The 14,162-nt window shown below is 60.2% G+C and overlaps 1 protein-coding gene across 1 annotated transcript in view; it reads left to right on the plus strand.

Annotated features, from left to right (window-relative positions):
* Positions 1-1,831: 1,831 nt before the first annotated feature.
* The window catches only part of CACNA2D4 (calcium voltage-gated channel auxiliary subunit alpha2delta 4), a 96,780-nt gene continuing 84,449 nt past the window's right edge, over positions 1,832-14,162 (plus strand). Inside the window, exons 1-5 of the mRNA XM_060025926.1 lie at positions 1,832-1,841; positions 2,397-2,587; positions 3,040-3,062; positions 8,141-8,321; positions 10,209-10,370. Of these exons, the coding sequence (XP_059881909.1) occupies positions 1,832-1,841; positions 2,397-2,587; positions 3,040-3,062; positions 8,141-8,321; positions 10,209-10,370 (567 nt within the window). The remainder of the gene's footprint in view (positions 1,842-2,396; positions 2,588-3,039; positions 3,063-8,140; positions 8,322-10,208; positions 10,371-14,162) is intronic.

The raw sequence follows: 14,162 nt of genomic DNA on the forward strand, positions 1-14,162 counted from the left end.
GGACACACGTCCTGCAGAGGAAGTTCCAGCCACTGACTGGCCCCAGCCAGAGGACACATCAGCGGACACCGTGAAGACTGGTGTCCCTGGTGTGTGGCCCCAGGGACGGGAGCTGTCACGTCAGGTCCAGGCCTCTGAATGCCAGGCCGCACGTGTCCGGCAGGATGTCACCCAGACGCAGGCGGGGGAGGAGCGTAGGACTGACCCCACCCCCCTCCGCGGGTACAGCGTGGGGGACGATGTCTCCACAGCCCAGCTGCTCACTCCCGCCAACAAAAGAGCCACCTGCCTTTCCACCTGCTGCTCCGTTCAGAGCCGTTCCTCCTTCTCTCTTTTCAAAGAAATCAGGTGCTTCCAGGCTTTGGAGCTTGGAGCCCTCTTTGAGGCCACATGTGTCGTCTGCAGCCGGCAGGCGGGAGCAGCTCTGCATCGTGGAAAGTCGCCTGGCTACAGAGGGGTGCATCTCCCCGGCATGTCGCTGAATGCTTGGTTTTCAGGTTTCAAATCCTCAGCACCACCTCTCGTACAATTAGCGGGGGGAGAGGGGCGGTTACAAATACTTGGTACATTTAACTCAACCTTGAGCATCGCAATAGATTTCCACCAAACTGGGTTATGAGTAATGCCTCCTAACAGGGCCTTGAGAGAAGCACACAAATGAAACCCGTGTGTGTAGATTGTGGTCTTAAAACACCGCGGGGCGGCTGAAAGCAGAGCACGGCCGGCCGTTCCCCTGGCGGCGGCTCTGGGCAGGGGCACAGCCGGCCTCCTGGGCCAGGTAACTGGGGGCACAGCGGGGAGGAAGTAGAGAATGTTCTAGACGCAAGAGAGAGGTGGGGGACCGGCAGGTGTGAGCCAGAGCCTAAAAGGCTGGGAGCACCAACCTCCTGGGTACAAGTCAAGGTGGGGCTTCCCCGAGGTCGGCAGGTGCTGGACGGACACTGGAGCGGGTGGCGGGACCTCCCAGCTCAGGGTGCTGGGCCGCGGGGCCCCGGGCCTGGAGGACGAGGTCCCAGCCAGTTGCGCCCACAGGCGAGTCTGGAAGACGTAACCCGACACCTGGCTGGGAGGCGATGCCTGGCGCGGCGGCGTTTCTCAGCACAAAACATCTACCGGCTCCACGGACCAGGGCGGCACCCAGGCGGCCACGCTCTGCGTCTTCTCTGATGACGAGCCCTCGGGGTCAAGGAGATCTGGGCTCTCCTCCCAGCCCCTGTGTCCTCCCTCGACTGTAAGCTCCGGGGAAAAGCCATTCCCCGTGTCTGTCGCGGGAACAGGGAAGTCCTCGCTGGGGCAGAGCCCGCCAGTGTCCGCGGTGGCGTCTCCTGCCGGATGGCGGCCTGGGTGTGCCCTTCGCGCCGGCAGCTGGGGTGGGGCCTCCCAGCCCGTCTTGGTTGCCTTTCTGGCTCTGCCGTAAATCCGTGCAGAAATCTCTTTTCTATGTTGTGCCCACTGCGCTTTCCAGGGTTGTAAGCTCCTTAAGTTTCATTCCCTGCCGTGTACGTGTCAGTCGGCCCTGTGTGCCCAGAGGCTAAGAAACTGGCGCCGCGGGAAACCCATGCCTGACACGCTGAGGACAGGCCGCGCTGCCGGCGAGAGGCCCAGCCCAGGGCGGGGTGGGGGGACTCGGGGAGAAGATGGGCAGCGGAGGCCCCTCCGAAGGACCAGGGCCTGGTCCAAGGCAATGGAAGCTGAGATTTAAACACAGAGAGAGGATGCGGATTGAAGAAATATTTAGGAAGCAAAGTCCGTAAGACCTGGTTATTGCTCACGTGTGGATGAGTCGTGACGGAGCCGCCAGGGCTGCTTCCTGGCTCGGGCGAAGGGGACAATGAGGCTCGGTGAGCAAGTGCTGGGAGTTAGTGATAATAATAACATACTAACAAGAGCAGGTGGCGCCTACTCAGCCCCGCGCCCAGCACCGCTCTCCCAACTCGGGGCCGCATCTCGTGTGTCCCTCCCCGAAACCTGCCAGGCTCGGCACTGACGCCTGAAGCTCAGAGTTGGTTCCTTCCCGCGGCTGCCCCTCCCTCCGTCCACTCAGAGGCAGTGTTCCGTCCCCACCCGCCGAGCTGCCCACGGGGCTGGCACGCAGGGGCAGTGTGGCCGCGATCGCAGGCTGGCCCGGGCTGGGGGAAGGAGAGCCCGCGCTGGTACCTGTACTTCCCAAACCCGGCCCCCCACCCCGGGGCGCTGATGCCGGCAGAACAGGGTCAGTCTCAGGAGTGAGGTCCTGGGTGCCCTGGGCCCAGACTGACGCCTCCGGGGTCAGATCCTGATGCTCCGTGACGTCCGCCTCTTGTGTCCCTGGGGGTCGGTGTGTGGCGTTCAGCAGAGTCTCTCCTGAGGGCTCCCCCTCCTCGGGCAGAGCGGCTGTGTCTCTGCGTGTTTCCCAGACGGGCCCCCTGGCGAGCCTGGCCCCGCCCACCCAGCTGTCACCCCCCCCACCCCGGGTCCTCCCGAGGGAGGCAGCAGCACCTCGCACTGGGCCCCGCAGATGTGCGCCTGGCGGAACAGATTGAAATGGGGTGGCGAGTGGCCAGGGACCGCCCCCCGCTTCTCCGGCTGCCGGCGGGACCTGCCCGACGTGAGCACCCAGAGCCAGAGCGGCGGAGGACGGAGCAGGACCCAGGAGACCGGCTACACGGCCTCTCCCCGCTCTGCACGTCCGCGTCCCCAGCGAGAAGACGCGGGGTGGTGGACTTGCTAACGGAAGGTAGCGCCTCACCCTGGGGAGCTCTTTGCTGTTCCAGGCCCAGAAAGCCTGAGACCCAGGCGCCGCTGCGGCCGTTTTGTGCATGAGAGTTGGCCCGGTGGGGACCGCCCCTGACTTGGGGTGCGGGCCCTTTTCTCACAGGCCCTGGGGTACCTCCCTTCTCTCCCTCACACCCCACCCCCGGGGGCAGAGTGAACCTCTCCACTCAGCACGACATCAGCTGAAGCCCAGAGCCTCTGGGATGGCTTTTGCGTTGGACAGAGGTCCTTTCCGACCTGAGGCCAAGGGTCCTGGGCCTCCGGCCTCATCCTCGTGCCACCCAGGTGTCCGTCAGCAAGGTGACCACGTAAGCAGTCACCCAAACCAGGCTGCTCTGAGCATGAGCTGTTAGTAACCGCGCCGGCCAGAGGCCCGGAGGCGGGCATCCTGGGCCCGTGGGAGGGGTGGTCCCCACCTGCGTCCCCGCCCGAGTCCCCGGGTACCCAAGCCACGCAGGAGGCAGCCTGGGCTCGGCCCGAAGGAAGTCGGGCTGTGGGTGAGTGGCACCTCGGGGCCCGGCTCCGGGGCACGCCTGCCGTGTGGAACGTAAGCCAGGCCCTAGCTACAGCCTCCTTGTCATCGAAGGGTTTGAACTTTCAGCCCTGACAGCCAGCTTCCTTTGTCCTTTGAGGTCCTTCCTTTCTGGTTAAGATGTAAGTTCAGGGAAGGCCACCACCAAAGCCGGCCAGGCTGTTGCAGGGTGTGAAATGGCCACCGCTTCCTCTGCCTCCGCACCCAGGACAGGGGTCTTCGAAGGACACTGAGTGGCTTTGCCGTCTGTGTTGCCTCCGCGGGGTCACTGGGCAAGTGGCGTGCCTTTCCTGGGCCTCCCTCAGGGAGCCAGTGTCCCGGTGGCCACGTCACTGTTGTGGGCCAGGCTGGCCACGTGGCCCCCGCCCGCTTCCCCCACACCTCTTGGAGCTGAGCTGCAGCCCACGCTGTGACCTTGGCCAGAGGCGCGGATGGCAGAGGAGCGTGAAGATGCAGATCCTCCTTGATTGTACTGCTGCAGACACAGGCCTGGGGCTCGTCGGGCTCCGTGGACCAGGGCCCGGGCTTCAGCTCCTCTGCCGCCCCTCCCCCAGCCTCGCACCACGCTCCCCTCCCCCGTGGGCTCAGGCATTAGTCAACCTTCCGAAGTCTGGGTTTATTTATAAAGCCGCTGTTGCCGCTTGAGCAAAGCGCTTTACAGGCATTAATTAAGGAAGGTTCCCAGCAAGCCCGGGAAGGAAGGGAGGGAAGGGGCCCGGGGTTCTCAGAGGACCAGTTTCCCTGCTGGTGCCTCTCCCTGTGTTTCCCTGTAACTTCTCAGTCTCCTCAGGACACGCACACGGGTGCACGCACACACATGCACACACGTGTGCATGCACCGGCCCCCTTCACCTGCCCCCTGGCATCCTTCCTAACTGCCTACCTGCCCTGATCGCCCTGCCATGCCTCCCTGACCCGTGCTGCCCCGGGGGGTGCCCCGCAGTCACCCCACACCCCTTCCAAAATCCACCCCCGGGTGTCCCCACCCTTCAACTCAAGCCACCTCCCGCCCAGTGGGGCCGTCATCCTTGACTCCCTCCCATTAGCGGGGAGGGTCCAGGACCCAGAGGGAGGGATTCAGACCCTGGTGGCCCGCCTGCACCGGGTTCCTTGGGCCGCAGAGCAAAGCACCACAGGCTTAAACAACAGAGATGCATTGTCCTGCGGTCTGGAGGCCAGATGTCAGACCGCGATGCCGGCAGGGCTGGTTCCTTCTGGGGGCCGCGAGGAAGAGCCTGGTCCGCGCCCCTGCTCACCCCCCGCGGTTTCTGGCCATCGGCAGGGCTCCTCGGTGCTCAGAAGCATCGCCCCGGCTCTGATCCACCCTCACGTGGGATACCTGCCTCTGCCTCCAATGTCCCCTTCGTAAGGACACCTGTCGTGTGGGATTAGGGCCCTCCCTGCTCCAGCAAGACCCGAGCTCCAAATGAGGTCACATTCCCAATTCCTGGGGGTTAGGGCTTCAGCATACACATCTGGGGGGACACAGTTCAACCCAAACCACTATGTTCCCGAAACACCACAAGGGGAGTTGGTGTGCCCCTCTTCTTCAGAGGAGGGAGGGCCCTCCCAGACCAAGAGTTGCCACTGGTGGCCTGACTCACGCAGAAGGGTTCCTCCTCGGACACCAAGGTGAGCACTGCTGACCGGGGGCCGGGAGTTCTTAGCTGAGACCTTTATTTTCACAATTTCTCTCTCAGTCCCTGTCTTGGGCTAATTAGTCGTACGCCTTAGTGTGTATAACCCTCCATTATCGGTTTGAACAAGAGCGCTTCTCATTCTGGTCATCTCTCCCTGTGCCTGTCCTGACCCCAAGTCCAGTCCCTTCCTTCCCAACGACCCGCAGCCCTTCCCTTGAGCCGACGTGGGCCCTGCTGTTTGCACGTGTGCTTCCAAAGCACGTGTTGTTCTGTGCACGTGAATGTGTTTCACTTGCGTGGAGCCGTCACACGTACACATCCACTGTGCAGACTTCAGCGGACGGCTCAGTGAGCCTTACACACACCTGTACGTGCATGTCTGGGCGCGTGTGGTGACCCCCGCCAGGCTGAGCTGTAGAACATGTCCTGCCCGGCCTCCACCAAAGTCAGCCCCCGGAGAGCCCAGGCTTCTGACTCCTGTCATGGTAGATTCCTTTCCCGAATTTCACAGGCATAGGTGAGCCTTTGAGGGCATGTGGCCAGGGCTGCCGTGAACATTTCTGTGCACGGCTCCTGGCGCACGTCTGGGCTTGTCCCCGTGGACGGAGGGGTCGCAGGGAAGCAGGCCCCCCGATGGGCTGCAGGTCATGCCCTGTGACCCTCCCCGCCAGCAGCACAGCCAGTTCTAACAGGTCCCCTCTGGCGGAGTGCATGGTGTCTGGTGGTCTAGTCTGTGTTTCCCAGGTGACCCCAGGTGTGGAGCACGGATGCTGCATGTGTGGTCCTGGCCACTCACGTGTGGTCTTGGGGACGCGCCCGAGCACTTTCTAGCCCATTTTTCAGTGTGGATTTGTCTTCATCCGCTATGTGTCCCCGTGGAGTCTCTCTTACTGGAAAGAGAACCACGCCTTCTCAGTGGGCCATTGCCTTTCAATCTTCTAATGGTGCGTTTTGACACAATTATAAATGCTCTTAATCTTCATGAAGCCTAAGTTATTAATTTTTCTCTTACAATTAGTGCTTTTTGTGTTTTAAGAAATCCGCCAAGCCCCGGGCATATATTTTTAATTTACGTCAGGGCTCTCGTGTCATAAACCTCCCTTCTTCCCACTAGGGCTGTCTTCACTCCTCCTCCTGTGCCGTCCACACGTCGAATCTGCCGTTTCTAGTCACTCTTGACTCTCCACCATGTGACTGTTTGTCCCCGTTCCCTGTGCTCCCCGCGTGGTCACCCCTGTGTCGCACTGGATGACACTGCTGGGGACGGAAGGTGCTCGGTACAGGGGACGCCTTTGTCCTCACACTGGATGACTGTGCAGAACCCGGTCCCCGGCTGACCACCTGCTTCCCTCTCCTGAGTGACTTTCCCACGTCTGTGCAGGACAGCCGAGGAGGGGCTCCAGGCGCTGGGCCCACAACGTGAGACCTGGATCCGCAGGCCTGGGAGGCGGCCTAGGGACCTGCTTTTCCTGCAGGCTCCCCGGGGGATTCTGATCTGCCACCAGGGAGGAGGATTGATTGAGCACTTACTGTATGCCGGTACTGATCTAGGCTCTGGGAATAGCGAGGAAAGCAAACAGTATTCCTCCCGCGAGAAGATGGATAATTAGCAAGAGAGACAAGTGAACGACATACGTCCAGCAGAGACGCTGAGGAGGATGCCTCCAGCAGGTGCTGTGAGGGCTGCCCTGGGCCGGGGTCGCAGGAAGGTCTCACTGGGAGGGAAGCGACGGAGCAAACTGCCGACGGGCCTCGGGGGACGAGCCGCGTGGGCACCAGGGAAGCACGGGCGGGCGGAGGCCATGCCGCTCCCCACCCGCTGATGCTCTGCAGCTTCCTTGCGGACTGGCTGCGCCCAGACCGTCCTGAAACCCTGAAGGGGACATTCACTGGCCGGAGACGGCCCGCTGCACACCGTGCTGGTTGATCACACAACTGCCGTCCCCCCACCCCCAGTTCCAGCAGGCCTCAGGTTTGGGGGACACTTTCTGCCACCACTTTCTTGGGGGAGGTGGGCCCGGCCACAGCCAGGAGGGGAGTTGTGATTGGTTCAAGCTGGTCACGGCTGCAAGTCCTTCAGGCGTGGGCATAGAGTGCAGTCAGGCCACTGCAGAATGAAGGAGTCTGCTAGGTGATGTCTACAGTGAGGGGTCCTCACAGATGAGAGCAGCACAGGTAAAATCAGTCCCCCTTCTCCTGAAAGATCTGAGTGCAATGCCTGGAACAGTGGCAGCCATCCTGTGACCATGAGGGGAGCTAGCTTGAGGACAACCCCAAATACTGAGGATTCCAGGGAAAAAAATGGAGGAAATGGGATCTTTGGTGACACCCTTCAGCTGCTGTGTTAATCAACCCTGGAACCACCTAGACTTCCTATGTGAGATACTGAATTGTCATTATCTGAGTCAGCTGCATAGAGGTTTTCCTGTTACTTTCAGCCCAAAGCACTAACTGTGACCCACTCCTTTCCCACACCCTTGGCATACTTAGGATGCTCCTCTGACAGCTCCCTGAAGATGCAGGCCAGGAAGAGTCTACTGTCTACTCCTAGGACCTGGGGCCCACAGTGTTGGGGACTCTCAGGCTGCTGTCAGACTCGTCCTCCTTCACGGGGCACAGAGCCGGGGCAAAGGCCAGGGCACCTGCTCCAGCCCTGGGGACCCACACTCCCCTCAGGTCGGAAGGTTCTCTTGTGTCTGCCTCCTCGGCGGCCCGTGGGCTTCCCCAGGGGTAGAAACCACCGTCATCCTGGTGGCCCTGAGCCCCAGCCCGCTCAGAGCCAGTGCATGGCAGGGGCTCGAGAAACGGTAGAACAGGAAGAGAAAATGAGCAGAGAAATGGGGAGGGGGGAGCAGGGGGGAAAGTGAGGAGGGGCCCGGGGACGGCTCGCAGGCAAAGCTACAGGAATGTGGCTTCCCTGGGGCACCGGCAGAGGCCCCACGAGGGGAGAGGTCAAGGCTGTGAGCCAGAAGGACAGAGACCGAGGGACCCAGAGGCCAGTGGCCACGGCCAAGTGAGCCTGCCAGCACCTGGTGCCAGAGGCCCCGGCGCCCTCTGCCTCCTGCCCCCGTGCTCTCCCCGCCGCTGCCGGGAAATGAGGGTAGCGCTTAGGCTTAGGCGATGAGCCTCCAGCTGTGCCTCCCTGAACTGCCACGAGGCTCCCCCAGTGCCAGGAGCTGCCTGTGTTCGCTCACCTCCACCACTCACGCCGCAGCTCGGCACAGCTGCTGATGCTGGCGGAGGAGTGCACAGACGTCCCCCGGGGATGCTGCTGCCACACGTGCTTCTCAGTGGCCCACCCCTCCTTCGCGGGCGCCTGGGGGGAGGATAGTGACAGGACAGGGAGGGCCGGGGGGGCCACAGGGCCGAGTGGTGAGTGGGTGCTGCCCAGCGCGGTCAGTGAGTGGGGACGCACCGCACACCGTCCCAGGCTCCCAGCCCCGCAGGGCAGCCACCACTGCCTCGTCCTGTCTGGGAACTGAGAGTGAAAAAAACCGAGGGGCTCGACTCTCGTTTCCCACTTGAACTTCTGTGACTCTGTTCCCAAGGCAGAGCTAGGGACCCCTTCCCCAGTCCTCTGAGGCGCTCAAGGGCATCGTGGACTGGAACTCCAGCCCACCCCGCCCCGAGGCAAGACCCGGGACATCCCACTGGAGGTCGCCGGCCAGCGAATGAGCATCCTCCCTGCCCTTCCTGGCGTACCTGCATTTCCTCCTCTGAAGAAGAGGGGCACACCAACTCCCCTGAAGGTGTCCTGGGAGTAGAGATTTGCCCATCAATCCTTGCACAGGAAGAGAACTTACTTGTGACTAATAATAGGGAACGTTTCTGAGTGCCAAGTTGTGAGCTGAGAACTTAGGCAGAATCTCATCCGTACTCAGGGCACGAGGTAGGCATGCTGCCCGCGACACCCAGCCCCTGCTCTTCCTTGCTAACAATGCCCAGCCCCCGGCGAGACACCAGGACTCGTTGCGGGGGCGGGGGGGGGGCATCCCCCTCCCATCTCTCCAGCCTACCTTGCAGCTCCTGGTAACTGTGCATCTCACTTCTGGCCAGTGGGTCAGAGCTTAATCTGCCAGCAGAGGGGGCCAGTGAGATTCTTGGGAGACTGTTTGCCTTCCTGCTAAAAAAAAAAAAAAAAGAACAGCAGCATCTGGCAAGGCCCTTCTTCTTTCCCCTGCCTTGAACTCAGGCATGATGTCTGGAAGGGCAGCAGCCATCTTGTGGCAGTGAGGTGACAGGCATGAGGATGAACGCAGCGTGCAAATGAGGGAAAGGTGGAGAGAGGGAACACCCAGACCTTGGCTCTGTGCTGACAAGTCCTCATTTGTTAGGTGGGCTTCCTGTTACTTGCACTGAATACACCCCTGCCGGACGCAGACAGGAAATGTCATATCTGTTCCACAGACAATAAAAACGGGGTGCCCTGGACAACAGAATGAGGAAGAAATAGAGCTAGAGTTCAGACCCAGAGCCTGGACACCAGAGCCTGAGCTCTTATTGCCTATAAAGTTTGCTAAACAAATGACTCATATAAATAAGATTGCAAGGAAAACATTTATCTTATTTAAAAGGGTAATTACAGGCTAATTACAAATGAGTCCTGCCTTCCTATTAAATCCAGTGCAGTGGCCCCAGCTCTCAGGGCCACTGTGTCCTTTCCTGGCCACGGTCACTTGGATGGCCCCTCACGGGCAGATCTGGGACTCACCAGGCTGAGCAAACGCAAACCCTGTTCTGATCCAGGCCATCTGCCGTGGGATGGGGCCTTAGGCAGCCTGCAAGGACGCCACACCCCAGCCCAGCCTGAGCCTGCAAGGGAGCCTCTGCCCTGAGCCCCGCCTCCAGTTACAGGCACCTTCGGAGCCCCTCCCCGAGCTGCCACTCCAAGCCCCCTTGGTCAACACTTGACCTTAGCCTGGAGGACAGAGCCTTTGGGTTCCCTCTGTGTCCCCACAGTGAAGCTGCTGTTCTGTCCTGTCCCCGCGGGTGCTGCTTGGCCTCTGGCCTGGACCATGTCACGTTGCCAATGCCCCACGTCCCACCCACAGCCTGTCAGATGGGGGACGCGGCCTGGCTCAGAGCAAGCCCTCACTTGTGGGTCAGGGCAGGGACTCGCTGGCTGGTAGCTTGAACTTTCCCTTGCGCGCTGTTCCTGGGGCTGAGAGAGCGTGGAAATTCACCAAGTGCTTTACCACAAGTCCCCCAGCTCCCCAGGCCCCTCGGGCCTCCTCCCCTCCCCCTCCCAAGCATACTCATTTCCTCCAACTGTCCTCTTCCAGGTACTGATAGACCCAGCAGGTCCCCAAGGGGCCTGGCCAGCCTGTAATGAGCCCACGCCCCCTGCCCCGGGCTTCCAGGGGCCTGAGGCTCTGCAGGCAGAAGTCGGGGAGCTGGTGTCCTGCGGCGAAGGCGCCAGCAAATCTAGGCTGACGCTGTCACCTGTATCCCAGCCGCGTTTCCGGTGACCGGTAGGGAGGATGCCTGTGGGACTAGAGGAGGCGCTGTGAGCTAGACGCACAGCGTCCTGGCCTTGCCTCTCCGCCCCTCCTCCCAGGTTGAGAGAGGACTGGCTGCGTGTGATTGAATGCATTGGGAATCTGAGCACTCACTCTCCCCTCAGTCTCGAGAAGCCAGACTAGCACTTTGCAGCAGTGGGTGTTTTAAAATGAGACGCAGTCTCTGGGGGACCGAGCAGGGGGCCAGACTCTGGCTCTGCCCAGGCCAGCTGCAGATCCCTCTCCCTGTCCCCCTACTTTTTAAAAAATTGTGATTTAAAAAAAAAACCCACATAACATAAAATTGACCACCTTAATCATTTCTAAGTGTACAGTTCAATACAGTTAAGTACATTCACATCATTGTGCGACCGTCTCCAGAACCCTACATCTTATAAAACTGAAGCTCTGTCCCCTCCCCCAGCCCCTGGCCTCACCCTCCTGATTCTCTATGATTTTTTACCTCCTCCAGGGACCTCATATAAGTGGACTCACGCAGCACCTGTCCTCTGTGATGGGCTTATTTCATCGAGCACAGTGTCCTCAGGTCCATCCAGGGCGTAGCAGGTGTCAGAATCTCCTTCCTTTTTAAGGCTGAGTCACCTTCCACTGCGTGCAAAGAGCACACTGTGTTTCTCCATCATCTGTCGACGGGCACTCAGGCCCTTCCAGCTCGTGGTAACTGCGGGTCACGCTGCTCTGAGTGGGTGCAGGTATCCGTGACATCCTCTGGCTCATTGGAAGATGAGGGGGAGACGGATGCCCCTGCGTGGCTGCCCGGTGGTTTCCAGGCCGGGCAAGAGCCCTGGGGGGGCTCCTCGGAGGCCCTGGAAGGGAGGGGAGGAAGAGCCCTCACCCTCACCTCCTCCCAAGGTAAAAGCTTTGGCTTTTACTCTCAGTGAGGTGGGCAGCCGCTGGGGCTTCTGAGCGAGTGTCGTGGGCTGACTTTAAAAGGACTCTCGGGGGCTTCCCTGGCGGCGCAGTGGTTGAGAGCCCGCCTGCCGATGCAGGGGACACGGGTTCGTGCCCCGGTCCGGGAAGATCCCACATGCCGCGGAGCAACTGGGCCCGTGAGCCATGGCCGCTGAGCCTGCGCGTCTGGAGCCTGTGCTCCGCAACAAGAGAGGCCGCGACGGTGAGAGGCCCGCGCACCGCGGTGAAGAGTGGCCCCCACTTGCCACAACTGGAGAAAGCCCTCGCACAGAAACGAAGACACAACACAGCCAAAATAAATAAATAAATAAAAATAAATAAAGGACTCTCAGCGGCTGGGTTTAGAATGGACGGAAGAGGGGTAAGGGCAGAGTCGGGAGGCCAGCTGTCAGAGGCCCTGCAGGAAACAGGCGGGACACTCATAATGGGATCATTGGGGAAAAGTTTCTTTTCAAACGTACGAATGGAGACGGCACACAGAGTAACCCAGGGCTTAGGAGCAGCTGAGCTGTAACTTCCTTCCACGTCATGGGGAGGAAGCAGTTACTCCTGGAGTCTAAGGGGGTGTGATGGTCAATTCCACGTGTCAACTTGACTGGGCCACAGGCACCAAATGTTTGGTCAAACATCATGCTGGCTGTGACCATGAGGTGCGCTCTGGATGAGATGAAAAGTCTATAGTCTATCAAGCTATAGACTTGGGACATCCCTGTTAGCCCAGTAGTTAAAACTCTGCTTTCCCACTGCAGGGGGCACAGGTTCAATCCCTAGTCAGGGAACACGCCGTGCAGTGTGGCAAAAAAAACAAAGAAGCAGAAGAAAAGTAAATAAATAAATAATCTATAGACTTTGCCCTCCCTGGTGTGAGTGGGCCACGTCCAGTCAGTTGAGGGTGTCAATGGAACAAAGGGTGACCCCTCCTGCAAGTAAGACAGACGGCTGCCTGACAGCCTTTCAGCTGGGACATCGCTTTCTCCTTCCTTTGGACTTGAATTGAAACATGGCGGCTCTCGGAGGTCTCCAGCTGTCAGGTCTTTGGGCCCCAGTGACACCACCGCTCTCCACGTCCCCGGGTACACAGCCCGAGGCTTGGTCGGCCCACAATCGTGAGAGCGCCTCCCCTGTAATGAATCTGTTTCCCTTGCTGCACACACCCAACCGGTTCTGGCTCTCTGTAAAGTCCTGACTAGTGCAGGGAGGAAGCCATGCGGGGGCAGCCCGCGAAGAGGAGTGGTAGTGCTGGGCCGGCCTGGGGTGCGCCTGCTCTCTCCAGGCTCCTGCTGGCTCCCCGCTGGACTCGGCTGCGTGGTCCACACAGGCGACCCCCGTGGGCGGGGCAGGAGCCTGGACACCAAACAGAAGGCGCGAACGTGCGCAGAGGGCAGGACGCTGCTGTGAGCCAGGGAAGGAGCCGGGCTGGCCGGGGCCCGGGGGCCTGGGCTGGGCAGCAGTGGGCGGGCTCCGGATGTAGTCACAGGCAGAGCCGGAACGAGAAAGAGGGGTCACGGCTGGCCCCAAGGTGGGTGCGGGGCAGCCAGAGGATGGGGTTGCCAGTGACCGAAATAGCCTTCTTTGCCTCCTGCAAAGATTTCTTTGGAAGAAAGGACTCAATTGCTAAAGAAACTGTTATGAAATCCCTGCTGTGATAGTTGATGTTTTGTCGACACACATCCCTGTATTGCCACCTGTCCTCCTCGCTGTCCCCTGGAGCACGGAGGGGAGGGATTCAGCGATCGGGGAGACTGAGCCTGGGTACAGGGCCTCCAGTACAGCTGCGTGTGTTCACAGTTGCTGGATGAAGGAAGGAAAATTGATGTGGAATGATGGGAACTACTGACCTTTCCTCCTCTGCTGTGGAGCTAAGCCTGGAGCCCTTATTCCTTCTATCTGTCTGTCCTTCCACTGCTCAGAGGACATGTGGGTGCTCACCAAGCATTGCAGTGCAAGGGTGTGTGCAGGGGGTGTGTGTGTGCAGGGGTGTGTGTGCAGAGGGTGTGCAGAGGAGTGTGTGCAGGGGTGTTTGTGCAGAGGGTGTGTGCAGGGGGAGGGTGTGCACAGGGCGGGCAGGGCTGGGGGCACACACTTCTCTCCCACAATGCAGGCCCGGGAACAGCTCACTAGCCAGCGCTCTCTGGGCAAAGGTGGGAACGTGTGGCCTGTGTGCACAGGAGCTGAGCTTGGGTTACAGACTTTTTACATCTTTTGTGACCCTGTTCTTCTTCCTTCCTGTCCCCCCACCTCCCTGTTCTGCCAAACTTGTAAATCACTATTGTCCCATGGATGCGGGGTCGCAGCGGGTGAGGTTTAAGTTTGATTTTGGAGAGAGCTAATATAACCGCTGCCCAGTCTAGGAACAGCCTGACTTCCCCCAGCGTCCTCTCCCCTGTTCCTGTCTCTGCATCCCTGATCCCTCACACCCTCCCCCGCTCCCACCCCACTACCCTCGAGGTGGCAGTTTTAAGACAGGTGTGCAAATGTTTGCTGTTCTTCCCATTGAGAGTTGGGGCCCGCATCTGCTCCCTTGGAGCCCAGCCCAACCTGGCTACCAACTGGTAGCCCGTGAAATACACGAGGCGAGGCTCCGTGACTTCCAAGGCAGACCACAAGGCAAAGGGTTCCACTGCGTTCTCTTGGGATCTAACTCTCAGAGCCCAGCCACCGTGCTGTGAGGAAACCCAAGCAGCCCCTGAAGAGGGAAAGTCAGTCTCCCAACCCTTGGCCCCTGCTGAGGTCCCAGACAACAGACAGCACCAAGCTGCCAGTCGTGTGAGTAAACCACCCTGCAGGTGGATCCTCCAGCGCCCG

This window comes from Delphinus delphis, chromosome 11 (genome assembly GCF_949987515.2).
Source record: "Delphinus delphis chromosome 11, mDelDel1.2, whole genome shotgun sequence".
Taxonomy (NCBI): domain Eukaryota; kingdom Metazoa; phylum Chordata; class Mammalia; order Artiodactyla; family Delphinidae; genus Delphinus; species Delphinus delphis.